Source organism: Bubalus kerabau, chromosome 19 (genome assembly GCF_029407905.1).
Source record: "Bubalus kerabau isolate K-KA32 ecotype Philippines breed swamp buffalo chromosome 19, PCC_UOA_SB_1v2, whole genome shotgun sequence".
NCBI lineage: Eukaryota > Metazoa > Chordata > Mammalia > Artiodactyla > Bovidae > Bubalus > Bubalus kerabau.
Window position 1 is genome coordinate 45,820,571 of NC_073642.1, and position 20,988 is coordinate 45,841,558.

The 20,988-nt window shown below is 38.2% G+C and overlaps 1 protein-coding gene across 3 annotated transcripts in view; it reads left to right on the top strand.

The window, feature by feature from the left end:
* LOC129633828 (signal recognition particle subunit SRP54) overlaps positions 1–20,988 on the top strand; it is a 67,733-nt gene that overhangs the window by 30,988 nt on the left and 15,757 nt on the right. For 2 of the 3 annotated variants that reach the window (XM_055555772.1, XM_055555771.1), the window contains 3 exons: positions 2,178–2,348; positions 5,068–5,163; positions 6,248–6,767. In XM_055555772.1, coding sequence (XP_055411747.1) covers positions 2,178–2,348; positions 5,068–5,163; positions 6,248–6,339 — 359 coding nt within the window. In that variant the 3' untranslated portion in view covers positions 6,340–6,767. Of the gene's footprint in view, positions 1–2,177; positions 2,349–5,067; positions 5,164–6,247; positions 6,768–20,988 lie in introns of those variants that run through there. The other variant, XM_055555775.1, reaches the window with a different exon arrangement.

Sequence of the window (20,988 nt, forward strand, 5' to 3'; positions counted from 1 at the left end):
TAGAAACCTTAACATCACCTTAGACTTAGTGAGTTATACTTCCTAAATATTTCTTGTATTTTCTCTCTCCTCTTTGTTCCCTGCATTAGTTCATACACTTAACATTTCTTACCTGGATTGCTACAGTAGCCTCCTGACATTTCCCTCTCTCTTTTAATCTGTCTCCTCTTTTAATCTGTCTTCTTCACTGCCATAAAAATAATCTTTCTAAATATAACAATTCTGGAATCAAAATCTTTCAGTGACAGTTGTCTTAATGATTAATTCCCAACTCTTCAGCCTGGCATAGGGCTTCCCTGGTGTCTCAGACGGTGAAGAATCTGCCTGCAATGCAGGAGACCTGAGTTCGATCCCTAGGTCTGGAAGATTCCCCTGGAGAAGGAGATGGCTACCCACTCCAGTATTCTTGCCTGGAGAATTCCATGGACAGAGGAGCCTGGCGGGCTATAGTCATGGGGTCACACAGAGCCAGACACTGCTGCTCGACTTCCATAGCCTGGCTCACAAGTTCTGTTACAATCTTGTTCTTATTTTTATAACCTCTTAATTTCTCGCTCTTACCCATGCTTGGTTCCTTCTACACAAAACTATTTTCATTTATTCTGGGAATCCATGTTCTGCTTCCTACAATGTCCCTTACTCTTTTCCTTCTTTACTTATCTCATACTTGTCCTTCAAGACTACACAGTTTAAAAGAAACCACCAGCATGGAGCCTTTCTTGACTTCCTTTCTTCTTTGAGTTATGTGCCTTCTGCTTTTTGTTAAATTCAGTCATACTGCTTACCAGGATGTGCTGTTATTAGCTTGTCTTCATTCTCTCACTCCATTTGAGCTCTTAGGAGAATATGATATACATTTTCAAAATATTTTATCATAGAGATGTGGCTTAAAACTGCATTTATGAAGTGGATTTAGAGGTTTACTGTGAGAGTATACTGTGAGATAATTTGATCTTTGTATTGCATTGGTAATCAGTCTTCCCTTGGATTTTAGTTCACTTCTGGACAATATGCTTAGTGGACATAGACAAATTAGAAGATGTATTTAGGAAATCAGCATGATAAATGGGGTGTTAAACCATATTATAAGAGGAACAGTCAAAGAGTTGGATATTTGTTACCTAACTTTCACTTTTCATGCATTGGAGAAGGAAATGGCAACCCACTCCAGTGTTCTTGCCTGGAGAATCCCAGGGACAGGGGAGCCTGGTGGGCTGCCATCTATGGGGTCGCACAGAGTCGGACACGACTGAAGCGACTTAGCAGCAGCAGCAGCAGAGGAACATTCACAGGAGACATGATGACTCTGAAATAATGTGAAAGCCTTATTCTTTGTGCCTGGCAAGGAGACATCTATGCAAAATAGGAAGAAGTGTCAGACAAACGTATTTCATATTAATATGGGAAAATATTTTCCATAATTACAAGTATAATAGAATGACATAGGTTGAATTATTTTGGATAGTGGGTCATCTCTCCTGTGGTTGTTAAGATCAAGGTTAGATGATCACTTATTAGGGGATATTGTGGAGAGAATGCAGACATAATAGAAATTTTGTACCTGAGATTGTATGTAACTAAGGCTATGAGAAATGGACCTTGTATTCTAAGAGTTACCAGAACATTGGAGGTGTTTATGTTATGTTCATTCTTTATGTTACAGAAAGAATTAAATACTAGTAGTAATTACTTGATTATATAGGAAATATAACAGTTATTCTGTTGATTATAGATAGAACCTACCTACTTCTACTTGTTTATTTGCCTAAATTTATGATTTAAAGGATAATAGTTATTTAGAGCTAAGGTGAGCACTTTAGTTGCTTTTTGAAATATACCTCTGGTATATATTCTGAAGAGCACTTGGACTTGAAATATGGAAAGGATGGACAAAAAGTTTTTTCGAAGAAAAGACATTTTTCTGTAAGGTGAGTATGTGTGTATTTGCTTTATTGTTTTTATAGCTTATGAATATTATAAAAACTCTTTTGAATATATTCCATGTTTAGTTTTTAAAAATAAGAGGCAGACACAGCAGATGATAACAGCATTTGTTAAATCTGGCTGGTGGTTTGACCATTGTATTTGTTTTTGTGTACGTGAGATCCTTAGCTGTAAGTGCTTCGACAGTGAATGGTAGTTGTGTGTGCATGAAAGTAACTGGCCCTTGCCTGCAGAGCTCGACAGCACTGACGGCGCCAAGGTTTTCAGTAAGCAACCAGGGAGGATCCAGAGAGTAGCAAGGGGGTCGGGCGTGTCAACACGAGATGTCCAAGAACTTCTGACCCAATATACCAAATTTGCACAGATGGTGAAAAAGATGGGAGGTATCAAAGGACTTTTCAAAGGTAAGAGGAATAAGCACATCATTATTTGACACTCTGAAAGGAAAGAAAGAGGTTGAGAAACTGAAAATTAAAGTCAGGAAGAACTGCCAGTATTCGAAAATATACTGCTGAATTTCATGTTTTATTCAAGTCCTTCCAGAATTTATAATGTGATCGGTGATTTATCTGTTTTCAGATTCAAGGTAATAAACACTAATATTTTAAAAAATCACACTTAATGACTTTGTGTGAATTTATATATTAAGGAAAATTCAGAGACTATGAGAAAATTTAAGAAAAAAGTTTAAAACACCCATTACATTCACTCCCCAGTGAATCCCATGGGTCTTACTGCAAGTAACATTTGATATAACTAGGGATTTCTTCTGATCTTAACTTCTTTTCCATATTGTCAAGTATTCTTCAAAGTATACCTTTTAGACAGATAGTATTTTTCCAGTTATGTATGTATCTTTGTTTAGCACAAGTGCATCTTTGTTGGATGTTTAGGCTGATTGATATATCACTGTCAGTTCTATATCAGTATCAGTTCTTGTGTCAGTTTCTGTTCAGTCTCCGATGAAGCCAGGGATTTTTTCTGTTTTGATCAGAAACATAGGAGATGCTGAGTAAGTTTGGTAATAATTCAGTATTTTTCAGTTTAATGGTCAGTTTTTTAATATGTGTTTTAGATTACTCATATTTAACATTTCTTTGTACATTTACTAGTTTAAATTTTCTTGGTGAATCCCCTCTTTTTTATGTTTCTTGACCCATTTGTTTTATTTTTTCCCTTATTGCTTTGTAATAACTCTTTAAAATTCTTGGATTATATCTGCAAATATTTTCCCCAGTTTTTCATTTGCCTTTCATTTTTATATTTTTAATTAAAACTGAAGTTTTCACTCTTAATGCAGCCAAACCTTTTGGTGTGATTTCTTTTATGCTCATAAAAGCCTTCCCCATGTTGGTACCACAATGTGAAAGTGATAATCACTTAGTCGTGTCTGATTCTTTGCAACCCCATGAACTGTAGCCCCCAGGCTCCTGTGTCTATGGAGCTCTCCAGGCAAGAACACTAGAGTGGGTAGCCATTCCCTTCTCCAGCATCTTCCCAACCCAGGAATCAGACCCATGTCTTCTGTATTGCAGGCAGATTCTTTACTGCCTGAGCCACCAGGGAAGCTCTGATACCTATGTTTTCTTCTACTCGTTCTGTTTTTTTTTTTTTTTTAATTTTACTTTTTATCCCACTTAGAATGTATTTTGCTGTGTATTATCTAAGGTAAAAAGATAAGTTTGTTTTTCCAAAGAGTTAAAGTCAACTGTCCTAGCCCTGTCTTTAAATTTTTTTCTCTATCTTAACACTATTAAAGTGAATTTATTATCTAAGAAATCCTGATTAGGCAAGCTCCAAAGATGAATAATATCCCTGAATAGGTTTCTAAAACAGAAGAGTATTTACATATCACTTTTCGTCTTTTGACAGTTTCCTTATTTTTCTTGCCTGCTATATCCTGTTTTCTTCTTTGTGACAAGGGAGAAAAGTTAGACAAACTTGTTTAAAATTGGTTATATTTCCTAACACCACATACTATTTCAGATAGTGATTTATAAATACATTAAGTCAGTTTAACATCTTTCCCAAATGACCCTGACTGTTCATGATAGAACTACTGCAGATCCGTTGGTCAGATCTGAAGTCTGAGCCTTGACTACTCAGTAAAGGCACAACCAGATGAAGTGGGCAGTGAATTTGGTGCACATTCTTGTCACACCAAAGCCTTAATAATGTTTTGAAGTTTTAAGTTCTCAGAGACAAAAACTTACGATGACTCACCAGTGGTCATAGAATTCACATCTTATACAGATTTATTAATTAGGAAACTTTTTAAAATTTTTATCATGTTTTATAAAAAACATATCTTCTTTCATTCGTAGTTCTTAACTCATTTAATGTATTCATATTAGCCAGCTTTGATCAGAGAATCAGGGTCAGCTTTGATTTGAATTTTCACAAATGTTCCTGAGAAGTACCGGAGTTAATGTTTCTTTGAAATAGTTTTGCTGAAGCAAGCTCTACTTATTCATTGCTGTTGCATCAATGATCTCTTTGATTTTCTGTGCATTAAGAGCACAGCAGTTATTCTCTAAAGGATGCTTTTCTCTCTTCTGCCCCAGTGTGCATCTCTTTCAATGGTTGCCTTTTTGCTGTAGAATCTCACTGAGTGTGTAGAAATTCACTGATAAATGGAGTTTCATTATTTTTTTTCTATTCTCTGAAGCTTTTTATTTATAGTAACTTAGATATATACATCTTGAGGTTCTCTCAGACTCTTTCTTTCATAACCATTTATCAGTAATCCATTCTTGTTCCCAGTTAACCCATATCTTTAAAATTTTTTGTTCAGCATTATACCATATTACTACTGAACAATTGTTACAGCTTACTGTTAATAACCATTGGATATAGTTTTGCTTATAGTGGCTCATTTCACAGGTATAAGTAAAAGTGTTAAAAATTTTAGTCCTTAAAAGCCCCTTAAATGTCCCTTAATATTAAATTTCACTTTTTCTTTCTCAAAAATATATATGTAATTGGGATAAAGATTAGAAGGGAATATGTACAAATAGAAATAATTGTGTTAGAGTAAGATTATAGGGTTTTTCTTCATATTTACTCAATTTCTATGATATCCTGATTATATTACAGTCTATACTGACACAAAAATTTTTTCAGGTGGTGACATGTCCAAGAATGTGAGCCAGTCACAGATGGCAAAATTGAATCAACAAATGGCCAAAATGATGGATCCAAGAGTTCTTCATCATATGGGTAATTACAAAGTTGTTGCCAGTTGCTAATACATGGTTTAGTTTATAAGGATTGAGGTTTTTTTTGTTTTTTTTTTTTTTTTTAAGGATTGAGTTTTAATAAGCCTTCTGTTGTTAATCGAAAATCAGATCAAACAGCGTATGGTGGAAAAGGCCCATCTAATTTCTAAGTGGAATGGTTGTAATAGTGTTGTATAAGCTGAGGTTTCATTCACTCCCCTGCTGCTGTTTGTGACTTCTGAGCAAGCTACTTAATCGTCTTTTTTTAAAAAATATATATTTGGCTACACACAGGGTCTTAGTTGTGGCATGTGGGATCTAGTTCCCTGACCAGGGATCGAACCCATGCCCCCTGCATTGGAAGCACAGAGTCTTAGCCACTGGACTACCAGGGAAGTCCCAAAATTGTATTTTTATTTCTTTTCATTTTATGGCCATGTGGACCACCTTGGACCACCAGGGAAGTCCCTAATCATCTTTTGTTAATGCTTCTTCTGGTGACTTTTTGCCTTAGTTTAGGAACTGGATAGTTTTAGTGATGAGACTTTGAAATTACATAACGATTTTGAAAACCAAGTTCCACTTTTACCATGTAACCTATGAAAAGTTCCTTAAACTTTCTGAACCTCACTTTCTCCTGTAAAATCACAGGTCATATCTTATCAGGAAATTAGTACAGTTCTGGGCATATAGTAGATATTCAATAATGATGAATTGTTTTCTTACTTGAAGCACTGCATTAACTACAGCTCCAATTTATTACTATTTGTAAGACTCAGACTTCCCAGAGGGAAATATTTTTGTTTCAATTTACTGACTCCCTACTGTGTGATAGGTACTGTTTGTTCTAAGATCTTTTCGTGTAGTTTGTATTCCTCATAATGAGATGAAGTAAGTTATTTATTCTCTTTTATAGATGAGGATACTGGTGATAATACCAATTTTTATGTACTTCACGGCTGGTGACCAAATTGCAGTCAGAACCCAGTATATTTTTTAGAAGTTTAACTACTTATTAGGCAAAAGTAGCAGATGTTTCAAGTTCTGTATAATAATTATCTGATTTTATTCCACTCTCACTCTAGGTGGTATGGCAGGACTTCAGTCAATGATGAGGCAATTTCAACAGGGTGCTGCTGGCAATATGAAAGGCATGATGGGATTCAATAACATGTAAAGAAGATGCCTTAATATAAAATGACTCTGTTGATTACATTATTTGCTGAGACCTCAGAATTTCCCCTCCTTTTTGCAAATGGGAAAAAAAAAAAAGTATTTTTCTTGCCTGTCTTGCCCCCTTTCTTTCTCTTCTTGTCTTTTTCCCCTTCCTTTTCTTTTTATTTTCTTCTTTTTTCCCGTTCTCCCTTTCATATGGGAGGAATATATGGTTGTTGTGGAAATCATTATATTTTTGCTTTAGATTTTCTTTTCTGTTAGTTTCAACCATCCTAACACTTCTAAAGTTAAATCATGATGTAAAATTTTAGTACTTAAAAGTTTTTAATTGTCTCAAAGGCCAACCATTACCTTTGTAAACAGTCCTGGTCAGTAGTTACATGATGTCTCAATAAAAGTGCTATACAATAAACTTCAAAGTCATTATAAGTTAAGGGGTTGTTAACTTTCTTTATGGTTTGAAATGATCAGTGTATCATGTTAAAAGGCAGACAAAGATAATATTTAAAACTGTTCCCAGAAGTATACCTTTACTGGGACACATGGTAGAGTAACCTAACCATTAGTATTAGGAATTTTTGTTTAACTTGAAATAATGAAGATAATTTTGCCATAGAAAATCTTAACTCTGACATTTAAATTGAAATTGTGAATTTGGTTATAGTTCACAATTTAATGTTTTGTATATAACTTTCATTTTTTTTACCTCATATTTTTGAAGCCTTAATGGCAATATTTGATTTTCTTGCAAAGCCAATTTTGTTATGTTTCTTACATACCAAAAATCTGCTTGAAGAAATTGATATACTTTGATGATAATAGCTGATGTATAGATCTCCTAATGAGAATATAATTGCAGATATTAGGATGTCATTATTATATATTAAAAATAATGAGACCATAACAAGATTGACTTGGTTGTTGGTTACTTTGGATTGCTGTACAGTTCATTTAGAACAATGGCTTTTAAGTAAGTTATGTAATTAATTTAAAACACTACCATAATTCTTACACCTATTCATTATTCACATCATGAAGATAATAGATACACTGTTATAACGATGTATTTTGAACTAGGATGAACTGATCTTCTGGAGAAGGAAATGGCAACTCACTCCAGTTCTCTTGCCTGGAAAATCCCATGGACAGAGGATCCTGGTAGGTTACAGTCCATGGGGTCACCAAGAGTCAGACAACGACTGAATGACTTCACTCCCTTCACTCACTTCATAGTTTAGTGCTGGAGAAGGAAATGGCAACCCACTCCAGTGTTCTTGCCTGGAGAATCCCATGGACAGAGGAGCCTGGTGGGCCATGGTCCATGGGGTTGCAGAGAGTCGGACATGACTGAAGTGACTGAGCATACACGCGCAAACTGATCTTCAGCACAGAAGAGAGTGAAAGAAATAGCTAGTGTTTGTACTATTAATTTTTTATGTCTCGAATGTTTTAAAAGGATCTTAAAAGCCAAAGTGTCTTCATAAAATACATAGAGAATGCAATTGATTTTCTTATTTACTTGGGTAAAAATTTTATATCCCACTAAATCATTTTCACCAGATAAAAACTTTAATATCCCTATGGAATATTTGTATACCCTGTAAAAATTATGTATCTTTTCTTCTGCAGAAATGTCATCACAAGGTCCAGCTACAGAAATTAGACATTATAGAAAATACTGTTCTCCAAATTAGTCTTATTAAACTAATGCATGCCACCTTTTCTGGGCTTGCATTATTGTGATTTCTATCCTCAGGAACCACTTTTCCATTTTGACCAAAAGAAATGAGGTAGATACTTGGCCAGACTTTATGGATTGGGGCATTGTTTTTAGCATTTTTTGTGTCTGATGCAAATTATCTTTTTCAGAAGCAAAAATAACAGTGGCAAAGGCCAGTAAAAGTCCAGAATGTGTCATTCAGCTTCTGTTTCTCTTTCCTCATCTATAGGATGAGGAAGTTGGAGATACTCTGACTCCATTAATGTCTCAACCTGGCATCTTTTTTGTTATAAAAATTATCCTCAATTCTCAGTTTTTAATCAAAGTACTGATTTTTTGAAAGCATGAGTATACTAAAATCCTTTAATAATCTGAACAAATTTCCTTTTATTTTTCACTATTGTTAAAATTAGTTCCTTAGCTTTTTGATATATTTTCTATTACCAACTTAGAGCACTAGCTAGATCTAATATCATACAACATTGGATTCTTCCTGGATTTGATTATAATGTTATGTAAATATGTACAAATGTAAAATTAGATATAATTTATTTTACTTACAGTGCTTATGTAATTTTATAACAAAAACAATGTAATTATCAAAAAAAATTATAATACCAAGAAAAGGCAAATTAATAATTTAATGGATGTCAGTGTTCTGAAAGTATCATATTGGCATGTAGGATATAAGGTATACATACACAATGCATTGAAACTTTATGGAGGCATTTTTTGGGGAAAGAATTACTTTTCATCATATAGTAAAAGTGATTTTTTAAAGTGCGTTACATAAACCATAATATTGTTGAAATAAATATAGTATATCAAAATGTGAGAAGTCCTAAGTTCTGATATGCAATAATATTATACTAACCTTGAATAGAAGTATAGTGCACATGTCTAAGAAGAAATGTATTATTATCGAAATACCGATATAGACAAGGCAACAAAGCCAGGAAATTTACTAGAACTAAAGTCTCATATTAATACTGGTAAAATGAATATATTAATACCTATTATCAGCGAATGTAGAGATTAAGTAGCTCTAGTACATAAAAACAAATATTTTGAGTAAAAAGTGGAACACAGTGTTTAAATGTGAAGAAATTTCAGCTTACTGATTATATGCAGTAAAAGCAAGTGTTTTATTATAGTAAAATAACAACCACAGAATTTGAATGAGCTCTAATAAAAACTGTGTCAGTGAGAACCATGGCTAAATAACAATGAAATGTAAGTAAGTTTTGGTCTTCTTAAAACCTGGCAATAATTATTACTAAAGCCAAGTAAGTTATCATATTCAAAACTAGAAAGCCATCACCACAGCTCTTATCTCATCTGTTCATTCCTGGCATTCACTGGATTAGAAACGGAGTCATCTTCAAAACTCTGCTCTAAACTCCAGCTACTATGTTCTGAACGTTAAGCTATTGCATTATGGTTGAACCTAATACCTCCTTTACTTCTGAGCCACAAGTTATAAGAATGATGAATCTGTATCTCAAATTTCGGGGTATTAATTTAAATTTTACTTCTAGATCACCTGTATAGTCTGTGTCTTGTTATTGATGTGATATGAAATTTTGCTATGACTTTTTCCCCACACTTTGTCATTAGGGGCAGATAACAATTTATTTGTGTTCATTGTTGAGTAATTGCTAACCCAAGACTCTAGTCCCTTCTCTACTGACCTCTTGTCTGTAATATGGGCATACTGCATACAAGGTAATTTTTGGATACTTTTAAAATGAAAATACAAACTGTAAGCTAGTGGTACATTTCCTTTGGTAATATTAATTGTAAGCTAATGGAACGTTTCCTTCAGTAATATTAATGTGGTACACACAGGCTCTTTAATTTGGCAGGCCTGTGCTCCTGCTTGCAACTCTCGTTACTTTTCTCTTCATTCAGAATCATTATTTGAAGTGCATTTATATCTTTTAGCTTCGTTTGGCCTAAAGCGTTCTCTCATTAGCCTTAAAACTGCAGTTTTTGGTACCAGTTGGATCATAAATGGAAAAACAATCAAATTGCACGTCAGCACCTGTTTGTAGGAGTGATAATGTAGATGAGTCTGACACTAAGAAAACCCCTATGTGAGGCCTGAGCGTCCTCTGACATAAAGACTTGCTTCTCATTGGAAGCAGAAGTGAGTAATATCTGGTGATTGTGATTTATTTTTCTTAAGAAACACATGAAAAAGTTTTGTGACCTTCCAGGCAAAAGTCCCACATCTATGTCATGAGGAGATGCAATACCTGCATAGCTGCATAATTTAGGAATCATGCTTTTTTGCTTTTTATGATTTTAAAATAGAATGTAAGAAAATAAAGGGGTAACCCAAAATAGGCTTAGAGTTAGGTATATTCATGGACCCATAATTTCTGACTTTGGGAATCAATTAAGGTGTTCAACATTTTATTTCTGGCAGAAGTGGTGTAAGAAATACCCACCTGTTTCTTGACATTCCATTTGACAGGAAATACAGGGAGTGTGAAGCCCATAAGTTGATCTTTTTTTTTTTTTTTTTTTTTTTAAGTTTCTTTCTTGTTGTTTCCCAAGAATTTGGATTGCAGGGTAAATTTGTATTTTATATACAATTGGATTATTAAGTTCATCTCATCTGTTACTAGGGAAAGGTATGGTTTTCTTAGTCTAGAAAAAGTACTGTTCTCAGGATTTTTTCCTTTTGACACTGAGCTAATATCAACAAATTTATAGAGAATTCAGCAAAAGTTCAGCATGGGCAGCAAACCTGGATGTCCTCAGTATCAGTCATTTATGCTGTTGTACCTTTTACATTTCCCCCTTTTGCCTATGATTCTTCCTGGAGAAAACATCACGGGAGCAACATCTAGTCCCACAAAACTGGAGTGGCTTGGTTGCCTGTTCTGGATTTATCATATCCCTCAAAGCAGGGGTTGGGTGTAAGAATCAATAAATGGATCAGGAAAATCATTGGCAGCATTGTAATACTGTGCTGCCTCAAATACAGTGATCTGTGCCATCCTTAACCAAGCAGAAGAATGGTTAGGTATAGATGTAAACAATTTAAGCAAGTGCTCGCTTACTCCTTGGAAGGAAAGTTATGACCAACCTAGATAGCATATTCAAAAGCAGAGACATTACTTTGCCAACAAAGGTTCGTCTAGTCAAGGCTATGGTTTTTCCTGTGGTCATGTATGGATTTGAGAGTTGGACTGTGAAGAAGGCTGAGCGCCAAAGAATTGATGCTTTTGAACTGTGGTGTTGGAGAAGACTCTTGAGAGTCCCTTGGACTGCAAGGAGATCCAACCAGTCCATTCTGAAGGAGATCAGCCCTGGGATTTCTTTGGAAGGAATGATGCTAAAGCTGAAACTTCAGTACTTTGGCCACCTCATGTGAAGAGTTGACTCATTGGCAAAGACTCTGATGGTGGGGGGGATTGGGGGCAGGAGGAGAAGGGGACGACAGAGGATGAGATGGCTGGGTGGCATCACTGACTTGATGGGCGTGAGTGTGAGTGAACTCAGGGAGTTGGTGATGGACAGGGAGGCCTGGCGTGCTGCGATTCATGGGGTCGCAAAGAGTCGGACACGACTGAGCGACTGATCTGATCTGATCTACCAATATACAGAAGCTAAGTTACTAAGAGTAATATATCCCAGTTTCTGGAACAGTTCTGAGCCAAGTCCAATATTTAAGGGTGATCAGCTGAACACATCAAACATTAGGGGAATGTTAAGGGAATCAGAATGAAACCAAGTGAGTTTCTTTTGTAGGACTTCAATTTGAGTTTCTAGTCGGAGACGACTGAGCGACTGAACTGAACTGATACCAAAAATACTTATCCAAGTATAGCAGGTGGTGGTTAAGATAGCATGGATATTTCCATGTTCTGCCAGAAGGCAGTCCAAGGCAAATCAGTTATCTAATATAACATGAGTGAGTGAGTTTAGAAAAATTTTTTGATCACTTAATGCTATTAACTATGGCATTAGCTATGTTGCTTTGGCAGAGAAATTTCAAACCATATTGTCAAGGGTTCCAATTCTCCACTTGGGGAATAAAATTCTTAGATAGTTCTCAAATCCCTTAAAAGAGATATCTCAGCAGAGGTGGGAAGTAGAACATGGGTGCTACCTGGTAATTTCTGGAGAACTGAACACAAAGGGGCCAGTAAAAGCCCTAGGGCACATTGAGAACCTGGGGTTGGGCGGTGTTGAGGCAGGACATCTTCCACCCACAAATAGAGACACAGCTAGATGGGGCACAGGGAAAGGAGTCAAAGTGAGATTAAATCATGGGTCAGTTATATTTGAGCAGCCTTTTAGAAGCATATTCAAAAGCAGAGACATTACTTTGCCAACAAAGTTCCATCTAGTCAAGGCTATGGTTTTTCCAGTAGTCATGTATGGATGTGAGAGTTGGACTGTGAAGAAAGCTGAGTGCCGAAGAATTGATGCTTTTGAACTGTGGTGTTGGAGAAAACTCTTGAGGGTCCCTTGGACTGCAAGGAGATCCAACCAGTCCATTCTGAAGGAGATCAGTCCTGGGTGTTCTTTAGAAGGAATGATGCTAAAGCGAAACTCCAGTACTTTGGGCATCTCATGCGAAGAGTTGACTCAGTGGAAAAGCCTCTGATGCTGGGAGGGATTGGGGGCAGGAGGAGAAGGGGACGACAGGATGAGATGGCTGGATGGCATCACTGACTCAATGGACATGAGTTTGAGTGAACTCCTGGAGTTGGTGATGGACAGGGAGGCCTGGCGTGCTGCAATTCATGGGGTCGCAAAGAGTTGGACACGACTGAGCAACTGAACTGAACTGAACTTAGAAGCCTTCCTTGTAGGGACATGTGGGGATCATCATGAGGATATATTCTGTTGCACAGCAAGGTAAAGATGAGAGCCAGGGTTTCTCGGTTTTATTGAAACAAATGTTCTAAGAACTATTGAGGTTTTTGTCTGATTCTGTTGACCAAACAGGAAAAAGGAGCTGTGAATTCAAGTAGGCAAACATGGTATGCTGGGAAAATAGTTAATTCTATACAGGATATGATGGAGGGATATTAATAAGATTGGAAATAGCTAAGGCAAGGTAATCCCATTGTTTGATGAATGAGTCTGGGGTTCCCATAGCATAGTCGACAATCTGTTGGATTTCCTTCAGGGGCTAGACTGGAAAATGCAGACTAGGGCATTATTCTTCCAGGCATAAAGGTTCTGGATGGGTTTTAAGAAAGAATAATAACAAGTAAAAAAACTATCCAAGTAAAATCAGTTATTTTAATACAAAGAGAAGAAATGGTGGCTCATGGCTTTGGTTAAATAAAGAATACTAAGCTGAATAGATTAGTTGAATGGCCAAAAATTGGAGCTAGAGGCTTCTTTCCAGGAGAGTTCTGACAAGATACATGGTTTTCATAGAATTACTACCAATGGAGGATGCTCACTGTGTGTAGTAAGGTAAAGAGTATTAATAAACCTGAAGCTACAAGGAGGAGTCCCAAAAGTTCAATTTGCCAGTCCTTCATAGTTGAATTTAAGGGACCAAAGGACCTGGGTCACTTCCTTTAAACTTTCATTCCAAGCATGCACCCAAGCATGAAGATTTTCACTCCCAGATAATGTGTCTATAAGGAGAAGAGCAGCAAGTTGCTGTTATCAGTTATTACATATTGAAGGAGATAAAGCAACTTTGTGATAGCAATTGGAACAAAGAAAAACAAAGATTTCATTAATAGTGATTGTGGAATATACTGGCCTAACCTGAATCTTGGGAGAGTTGTCTATGTCCGGTGTCATTTGCTTTACTCGGTCAGTTTCAGCTTTAAGTCTCCAACTATTTCAGAAGCCCATTCAGGTAGGGAAGCCTTTTTCAAATGAGAAACATGAATCTAAGAATCAGTGCCTTTAGGTTTACTGGCACAAAGCACTTTTGTGCCAGTAAAGAGTACCTGATCGAGTCCCTTCCACCTGGGCTGCAAAGAGTCCTTTAAAAGTTGTCTTTTCCAATGAACATAGTCCCCTGGTTGTAAATTGTGGTATGCGAGTTCTTCATCTCCTGGGAGTGCTTTACTATGTAAAGCTTTCTCAACCAGGTGCTCATTTTTCTTTAGAGTCTTAATGAGATATTGGCAATAATGTAAAAGATATCCCTTGACTAGAAGGGGCTTGTATAACTCTGAGTCAAGAATTGTGAGTCATCAAGTAATTATGTCAAATGGTGACAATTTGTGTCTTCCAAAGGGTGTAGATCTTAAGTTTAATAAAACCATGAGTAGTAATTTGGGCCAAGGAGACTGAAAGACACTGAGAGTTTTGCCAATTGTGGTGTTTTATATTTTTAATTGGATAATTGCTTTACAATATTGTGTTAATTTCTGCCATGTATCAACATGAATCAAAGGTATACATATGTCCCCTCCCTCTTGAACCTGCCTCCCACCTCCCACCCCACCCCTCTAGATTGTCACAGAGCACTGGGTTTGACCTCCCTGTGTCATATCGCAAATTTCCATTGGTTATCCATTTTACATATGGTAATGTATATGTTTCAATGTTACTATTTCAGTTTATCCCTCCCTCTCCTTCCCTAACTGTATCCATAAGTCTTTTCTCTATGGCTGCATCTCCATTGCTGCCCCGCACATAGGTTCATCAGAACCATCTTTCTAGATTCCAAATATATGCTTTAATATGTGGTATTTCTTTTTCTATTTCTGACTTACTTTACTCCGTATAATAGGCTCTATGTTTATCCACCTCATTAGAAGTGACTCAAATGTGTTCCTTTTTATGGCTGAGTGATATTCCATGTTTTTATTATGCTGTTAGTTCTTTTGGCTTCCTGGTGGCACACAGTGGTAAAGACTCCGCCTGCCTAGGCATAAGACACAAGAGATGTGAGTTTGATCCCTGGGTCAGGAAGATCCCCTGGGGGAGGAAATGGCAACCCACTCCAGTATTCTTGCCTGGAAAATTCCATGGACGGGGGCCTGGCAGGCTACAGTCCACGGGGTCACAAAGAGTTGGCCATGACAGAGCAACCAAGCACACACACACACACACATTAGTTCTTTCCATTTGACCAGAGGATTGAGGCTGATGGGTACAGCAGAAATGTTGTAGGCTAGACTTCACAAGCAACATTTGGAATTTGTCTAGTGCGATGGTACTTTTATCATGTAATTCCAAGAGAAGTCCCCACGTGAGAATAATCCCTTCCAATAATGTTTTGGCCACTGCAAGGCTGGCTGCTTGTCTGCACGGGAAGGCTTCCATTCAATGACAATACATACAAACCATCACAAGAACATGTTTGGATCCTTGAGAGGGAGGCAGCTGGCTAAAATTCAGTTGCTGGATAGTAGAGGAACCAGCAGGTAAAGGAAAGTGGCCTTGAGAATATGAATAGGTTTTGGTGGGTTATACCTCAGACAGATCTGATACTGTTGACATATTTGAGCTGCTACTACGGGAGGTCTCTAAACGTATTGTTTCCCTCAGGCTATCACTTTATCAATTCTTTAATGAGTTATTGCCTGTATTAACTTTAAGATGGTTGCTTGAGTGACTGCAGAAAGAGCAGGATGGTTGTCTGGCCCATACCAAAGCCAAGGATGTTGGTCAAATGTGCACCCTTCAGAAGCCCATCAGTATTCTTTCCTAACTGTAGCATGCACTTTCCCGTTTCTGATAATATCCTTTAAATCTTGGGTGTCCTTCCAAGTAGTACACAGTTAACTGGGTGTGAACAGTGACCAACAGAAGTTTCTTCATGCAGCCTGAGTTTTGTAATGCTGCGGCCTCAGCAACTCTGTCAGCCAGTCAGTTTCTCTTTCCTTCAGTGCTGTCTTTGGAAGGCCTGGCAACTTACCATTGCCAGCTGTCGTGCAGCAAGATGGCATCCAGCAAAGCCTTAACAAAGGGGCCATTTTCAATTTCACTTCCCCACGAGCTCAAGAAACCTCTCTGTTTCCAAAGCATTTCAAAGTCATGAGATCCTCCAAAAACACAACTGCTACCAGTGTAAATGTTAGCACATTTGCAGAGGCTAAAGTGTGCAGGTGCAAGTTAGTGTGTATGGTTCAACTTGTTGGGCTGAAGAAACTAGGGGCAGAGCATTGGATTCTATTATGTGACTGCATATCCAGATTTCAGTTGTCCAGCACTATTTCATAGATACAGCAAAAGATGTCAAGCTTGTCTAAAGGTGTTTCTTGCAATCTGGATGCAGACTAGTCAAAATACCAACTGTGGTTATGCAACCATGTGAGGTCTTATCTGTTGCTGATGTTAAGAGGGTAGCAGGATTTACAGCATTACCATAACACAAAAAGACATTTGGAGAGAAAAGCAAGATGTCATAGAATGTCAGTCAGTGAGCAGATAAGAGTGTGTGGAGTGCCTCAACCAGTTAAGGGACAAAAATCCATAAGGGAGACCTCAAAACTGTCTGTTCTAGAACCTGCAGAAGGGCAGTGGTGGCTGCTATTGCTTGGAGGCAAGGTGAAAGATTTTGACCTACAGGCTTCAACTGTTGGCCCTAAAAGCCAATAGTCTCTGTTTCCCCCCATGGGACTGAATGAGCTCTCCAAGGGGGTTTCCTGTTATTAATAACTTCATGAACCAATAGAAGAAAGGGAAGAAAATAGTTAGGGTCCCCTACAGCAGGGGCTGTGGCCAACTGAACATTTAAAGTTTGAAAAGCTGATTCAGCCTCATTATTCCAAACAAGAGGATTGGGCCTCTGCCTTTTAGCAGGGAAAAAGGTTTTGTGCATACAAGAAGAAATGAGGAACCCAACTCTGCAGTAGCCTGTTAGTCCAAAAAAGCAACTCAAATGGCACTTGGTGGGAAGAAGTGGGAAACAGATGTGCCCTTGACGCGTGACTCAAGTATCTTACCTGGGTTTGAACAAACTGGAACTTTCTCCTTGAGACTTCTGCCTTGTGTGCTAGCTGAGTTAGAGGGAACAGGCTGTCCTTGAGGCATGCTTCCTTAGAAGGAGAGCATGACAAAGTCATCAACACATCGAAGAAAAGTAGAGCTGTGGGCAGAATTCACACTGGCCAAGTCTCCTCTCACTATCTGTGAAAAGTAAGTAGGGTTTTCTGTGTAGTCCTGAGGCATAATGATCCAAGTATATTGATGTCCTTCCCAAGTAAAGACAAACAAGTACTGGCTATCTGGATGGACAGGAAGGCTGAAGAAAGCACTACATAAATCTTTAACTGTAAAGAACTGTGTGCTCAGAGGGATTAAATTGAGGATGCTGTGAGGTTGGGGGCTGTGGGATGATGTGGTATAACTATACTGTTTATGGCTTAGAGATCCTGAATGAAATACCAACCTCAGGAATGAGACTTGCCTGTGGGAAGGACTGGTGGGCTACAGGGACCAAAGCATGAGATGATGAGTCGATTCTGGAAGTGTGCCTTGACAGTCGGATGAATTCCTTCTAGGGCCTCAGGCCTGAGAGAGTATTGTCTGAGGTGAGGCAAAGGTTTATTAGGATCTACCTGGATCTTAATTGATAGCGCCTAATCAATAAACTTAGTTGTGTCCGACTCTTTGCGACCCCATGGACTCCTCTGTCCATGGGATTTTCTAGGCAAGAGTACTGGAGTGGGTTGCCATTTCCTTCTCCAGGGGATCTTCCCAACCCAGGGATTGAACCCTGGTCTCCTGAGTTGTGTAGGCAGACACTTTACCATCTGAGCCACCAGGGAAGTCCAATCAATAACCTCAGCTATGCAGATGACACCACCCTAATGGCAGAAAGTGAAGAAGAACTAAGAGCCTCTTGATGAAAGTGAAAGGGGAGAGTGAAAAAGTTGGTTTAAAACTCAACATTTAGAAAACCAAGATCATGGCATCTGGTCCCATCACTTCATGGCAAATAGATGGGGAAACAATGGATACAGTGACAGACTTTTGGGCTCCAAAATCACTGCAGATGGTGACTGCAGCCATGAAATTAAAAGATGCTTGCTCCTTGGAAGAAAAGTTATGACCATCCTGCTGCTGCTGCTAAGTCGCTTCAGTCATGTCCAACTCTGTGCGACCCCATAGACGGCAGCTCATTAGGCTCCCCCGTCCCTGGGATTCTCCAGGCAAGAACACTGGAGTAGGTTGCCATTTCCTTCTCCAATGCATGAAAGTGAAAAGTGAAAGTGAAGTCGCTCAGTTGTGTCCGACTCTTAGCGACTCTATGGACTGCAGCCCACCAGGCTCCTCTGTCCATGGGATTCTCCAGGCAAGAGTGCTGGAGTGGGGTGCCATTGCCTTTTCTTATGACCATCCTGCTGCTACTGCTAAGTCACTTCAGTCGTGTCCGACTCTGTGCGACCCCATAGACGGCAGCCCACCAGGCTCCCCCATCCCTGGGATTCTCCAGGCAAGAACACTGGAGTGGGTTGCCATTTCCTTCTCCAATGCATGAAAGTGAAAAGTGAAAGGGAAGTTGCTCAGTCGTGTCTGACTCTTAGCGACCCCATGGACTATAGCCTACCAGGCTCTTCCATCCATGGGATTTTCCAGGCAAGAGTACTGGAGTGGGGTGCCATTGCCTTCCCCGATGACCATCCTAGATAGCATATTAAAAAGCAGACACATTACTTTGCCAACAAAGGTCCGTCTAGTCAAAGCCTTGGTTTTTCCAGTAGTCGTGTACAGATATGAGAGGTGGACTATAAAGAAAGCTGAGTGCTGAAGAACTGATGCTTTTGAACTGTGGTGTTGGAGAAGACTCTTGAGAGTCCCTTGAACTGCAAGGAGATCCAACCAGTCAATCCTAAAGGAAATCAGTCCTGAATATTCATTGGAAGGACTGATGTTGAAGCTGAAACTCCAATACTTTGGCCACCTGATGTGAAGAACTGACTCATCTGAAAAGACTCTGATGCTGAGAATGATTGAAGGTGGGAGCAGAAGGGGACGACAAAGGATGAGATGGTTCGATAGCATTGCCAACTCGATGGACATGAGTTTGAGTAAGCTCCGGGAGTTCATGATGGACAGGAAAGCCTGGCGTACTGCAGTCCATGAGGTGGTAAAGAGTTGGACACAACTGAGTGACTGAACTGAACTGAATGAATGTGTTCAATGTTGTTTGAAGAGGTAGACCATAATGTAGAAGGAACAGAATCTAACAAATCCTTGTGATGGGGAATCTCAATATCAGGACGAGAGTTGGAGGTAGACCCTGAGGAGTCAAAATAAAAGTGTATTTCTCCTTTTAGGGAAAAGAAAATATAAGTGTGTAATTTTCCCAGGAGGTCTCAGCCCCCAAAAATGTACAGGGACAGAAGTAACTAATGAGTCCCCTGAAAAGAACCTATCTCAGAAGGCAAGGGGGCTAACTGACTTACCTTCACAACCATGTTTGGAACTCACACCATTTGGACCATTCTGGGACTCTAAGGAAGAGGGCCTGAAGGCTGGTGGGGTTCAAGACACAAGAGTGGTAATAGCCTCAGCTCCTATAAAAGAAGGTCCAACTCTCCCAATGGTGCTAGTGGGATACTGGAAAGACCCCAAACTTTTCTCAGGACTTCATGAGTGTTTGTTTACAAAAGGGAGGTGCATTTCAAATTTCTCAGAATGTTCATGAAAAGGGTCCAAGAGGGTAGCTTTGGGCTGCGAATAAGGCCTTCTTTTGAACTTTGGGTAATTCTTCCAGTGGCCAGGCTGATTATGATAGTGGCAGGGACCTAGCCTTGAAAGGAACCCTGGAGAGAATTTTGGCTTTTCTGTTGAGGTGGCTGCTGAGTGGCAGTGGTCAGATGCTGCAGCTGCAAATTCATGATTTTAGTGGTCTTGCATTTGTGTGTAGGATTGTTTTAGAGAGATTATTCACTAAATTCACCAAATCAGGAGTGGCCATTGCTTCAAATCGAAAAAGTGCATTTTAAACACCTTTTAAACTTTTTTTCTTGTGCATGATTATGAAACTATAACTTGAAATAAATATTCTTTACTAAAATATATATGTACCTATGCCAAAACCATGACGTCTTATTTTTTATCTGATGGACACTCCTGGTTATTGAGTTTTTGTTTTCCCAGCCTTTCACAGAAATAGGTATAACTAAATTTACCTTTTTAGCTCTACATGCATCATTAGATAACTAAATTTAAGTAACAGTTATATTTTCAAGTAAATTATAGTAATACCCGAATTTATCTTTTTGTCACAGGTATACAATACAACCTGTATTACAAAGTGAAAGAAAGATTTGGCATGTTGTTTTGTTGTCTACTTTTAGTTGACCTGTGACAGTCTGGAGATAAGGACAAAAATGTCAATGCCCCAAGTAAAACCATTAGAATCGCTGTGCTTTTCTCTTGCTATAAGTTGTTCTTTTGCAAAAGACTGCTCTTCAATTGCATATTTGTGTTAAAAAGTAACTATTCTAGTTCCTCTTGGAATGTGACTTGCATTTTGAATTTTCAGTAAACTAAGAAATGTACTTGTAAACCATGAAAATAAGTTCTGTGGCAGTGAAAATCATGATTTGATGTTTAATTGCCAATTTGCAAAATAAAATCATGCAATTAAAAACATTCCACTAATTTTTTTTAATGATATAAGCTGTTGATTACCCTTCTTGCCAGTTAACAGGAAAGGGATTTTTGAATACATGTAATGTAGAACAACTGGCTTGTTTTTGACAGCCAATCCATGGAGCCTTTAACAATCGATTCTTTATTTTTCTTTTCAACTTACTGCAGTTTGTTTTTGCTGTTTTGGATTGTCTCAACTCCTTCCTATTGCCACTAGACAGCACTTGTGTACCTTAGCAACAATAGATGATGAATTTCCATCTGATTTAAAAAATATAGATGGTTGTCAAATAAGCAACTTCTGTTTTTAAGGTTTTCAACTTGGTTTTTAGGTCATCATAGTTATATTCAGGATAGAAAGTATACAAGAATATTAAG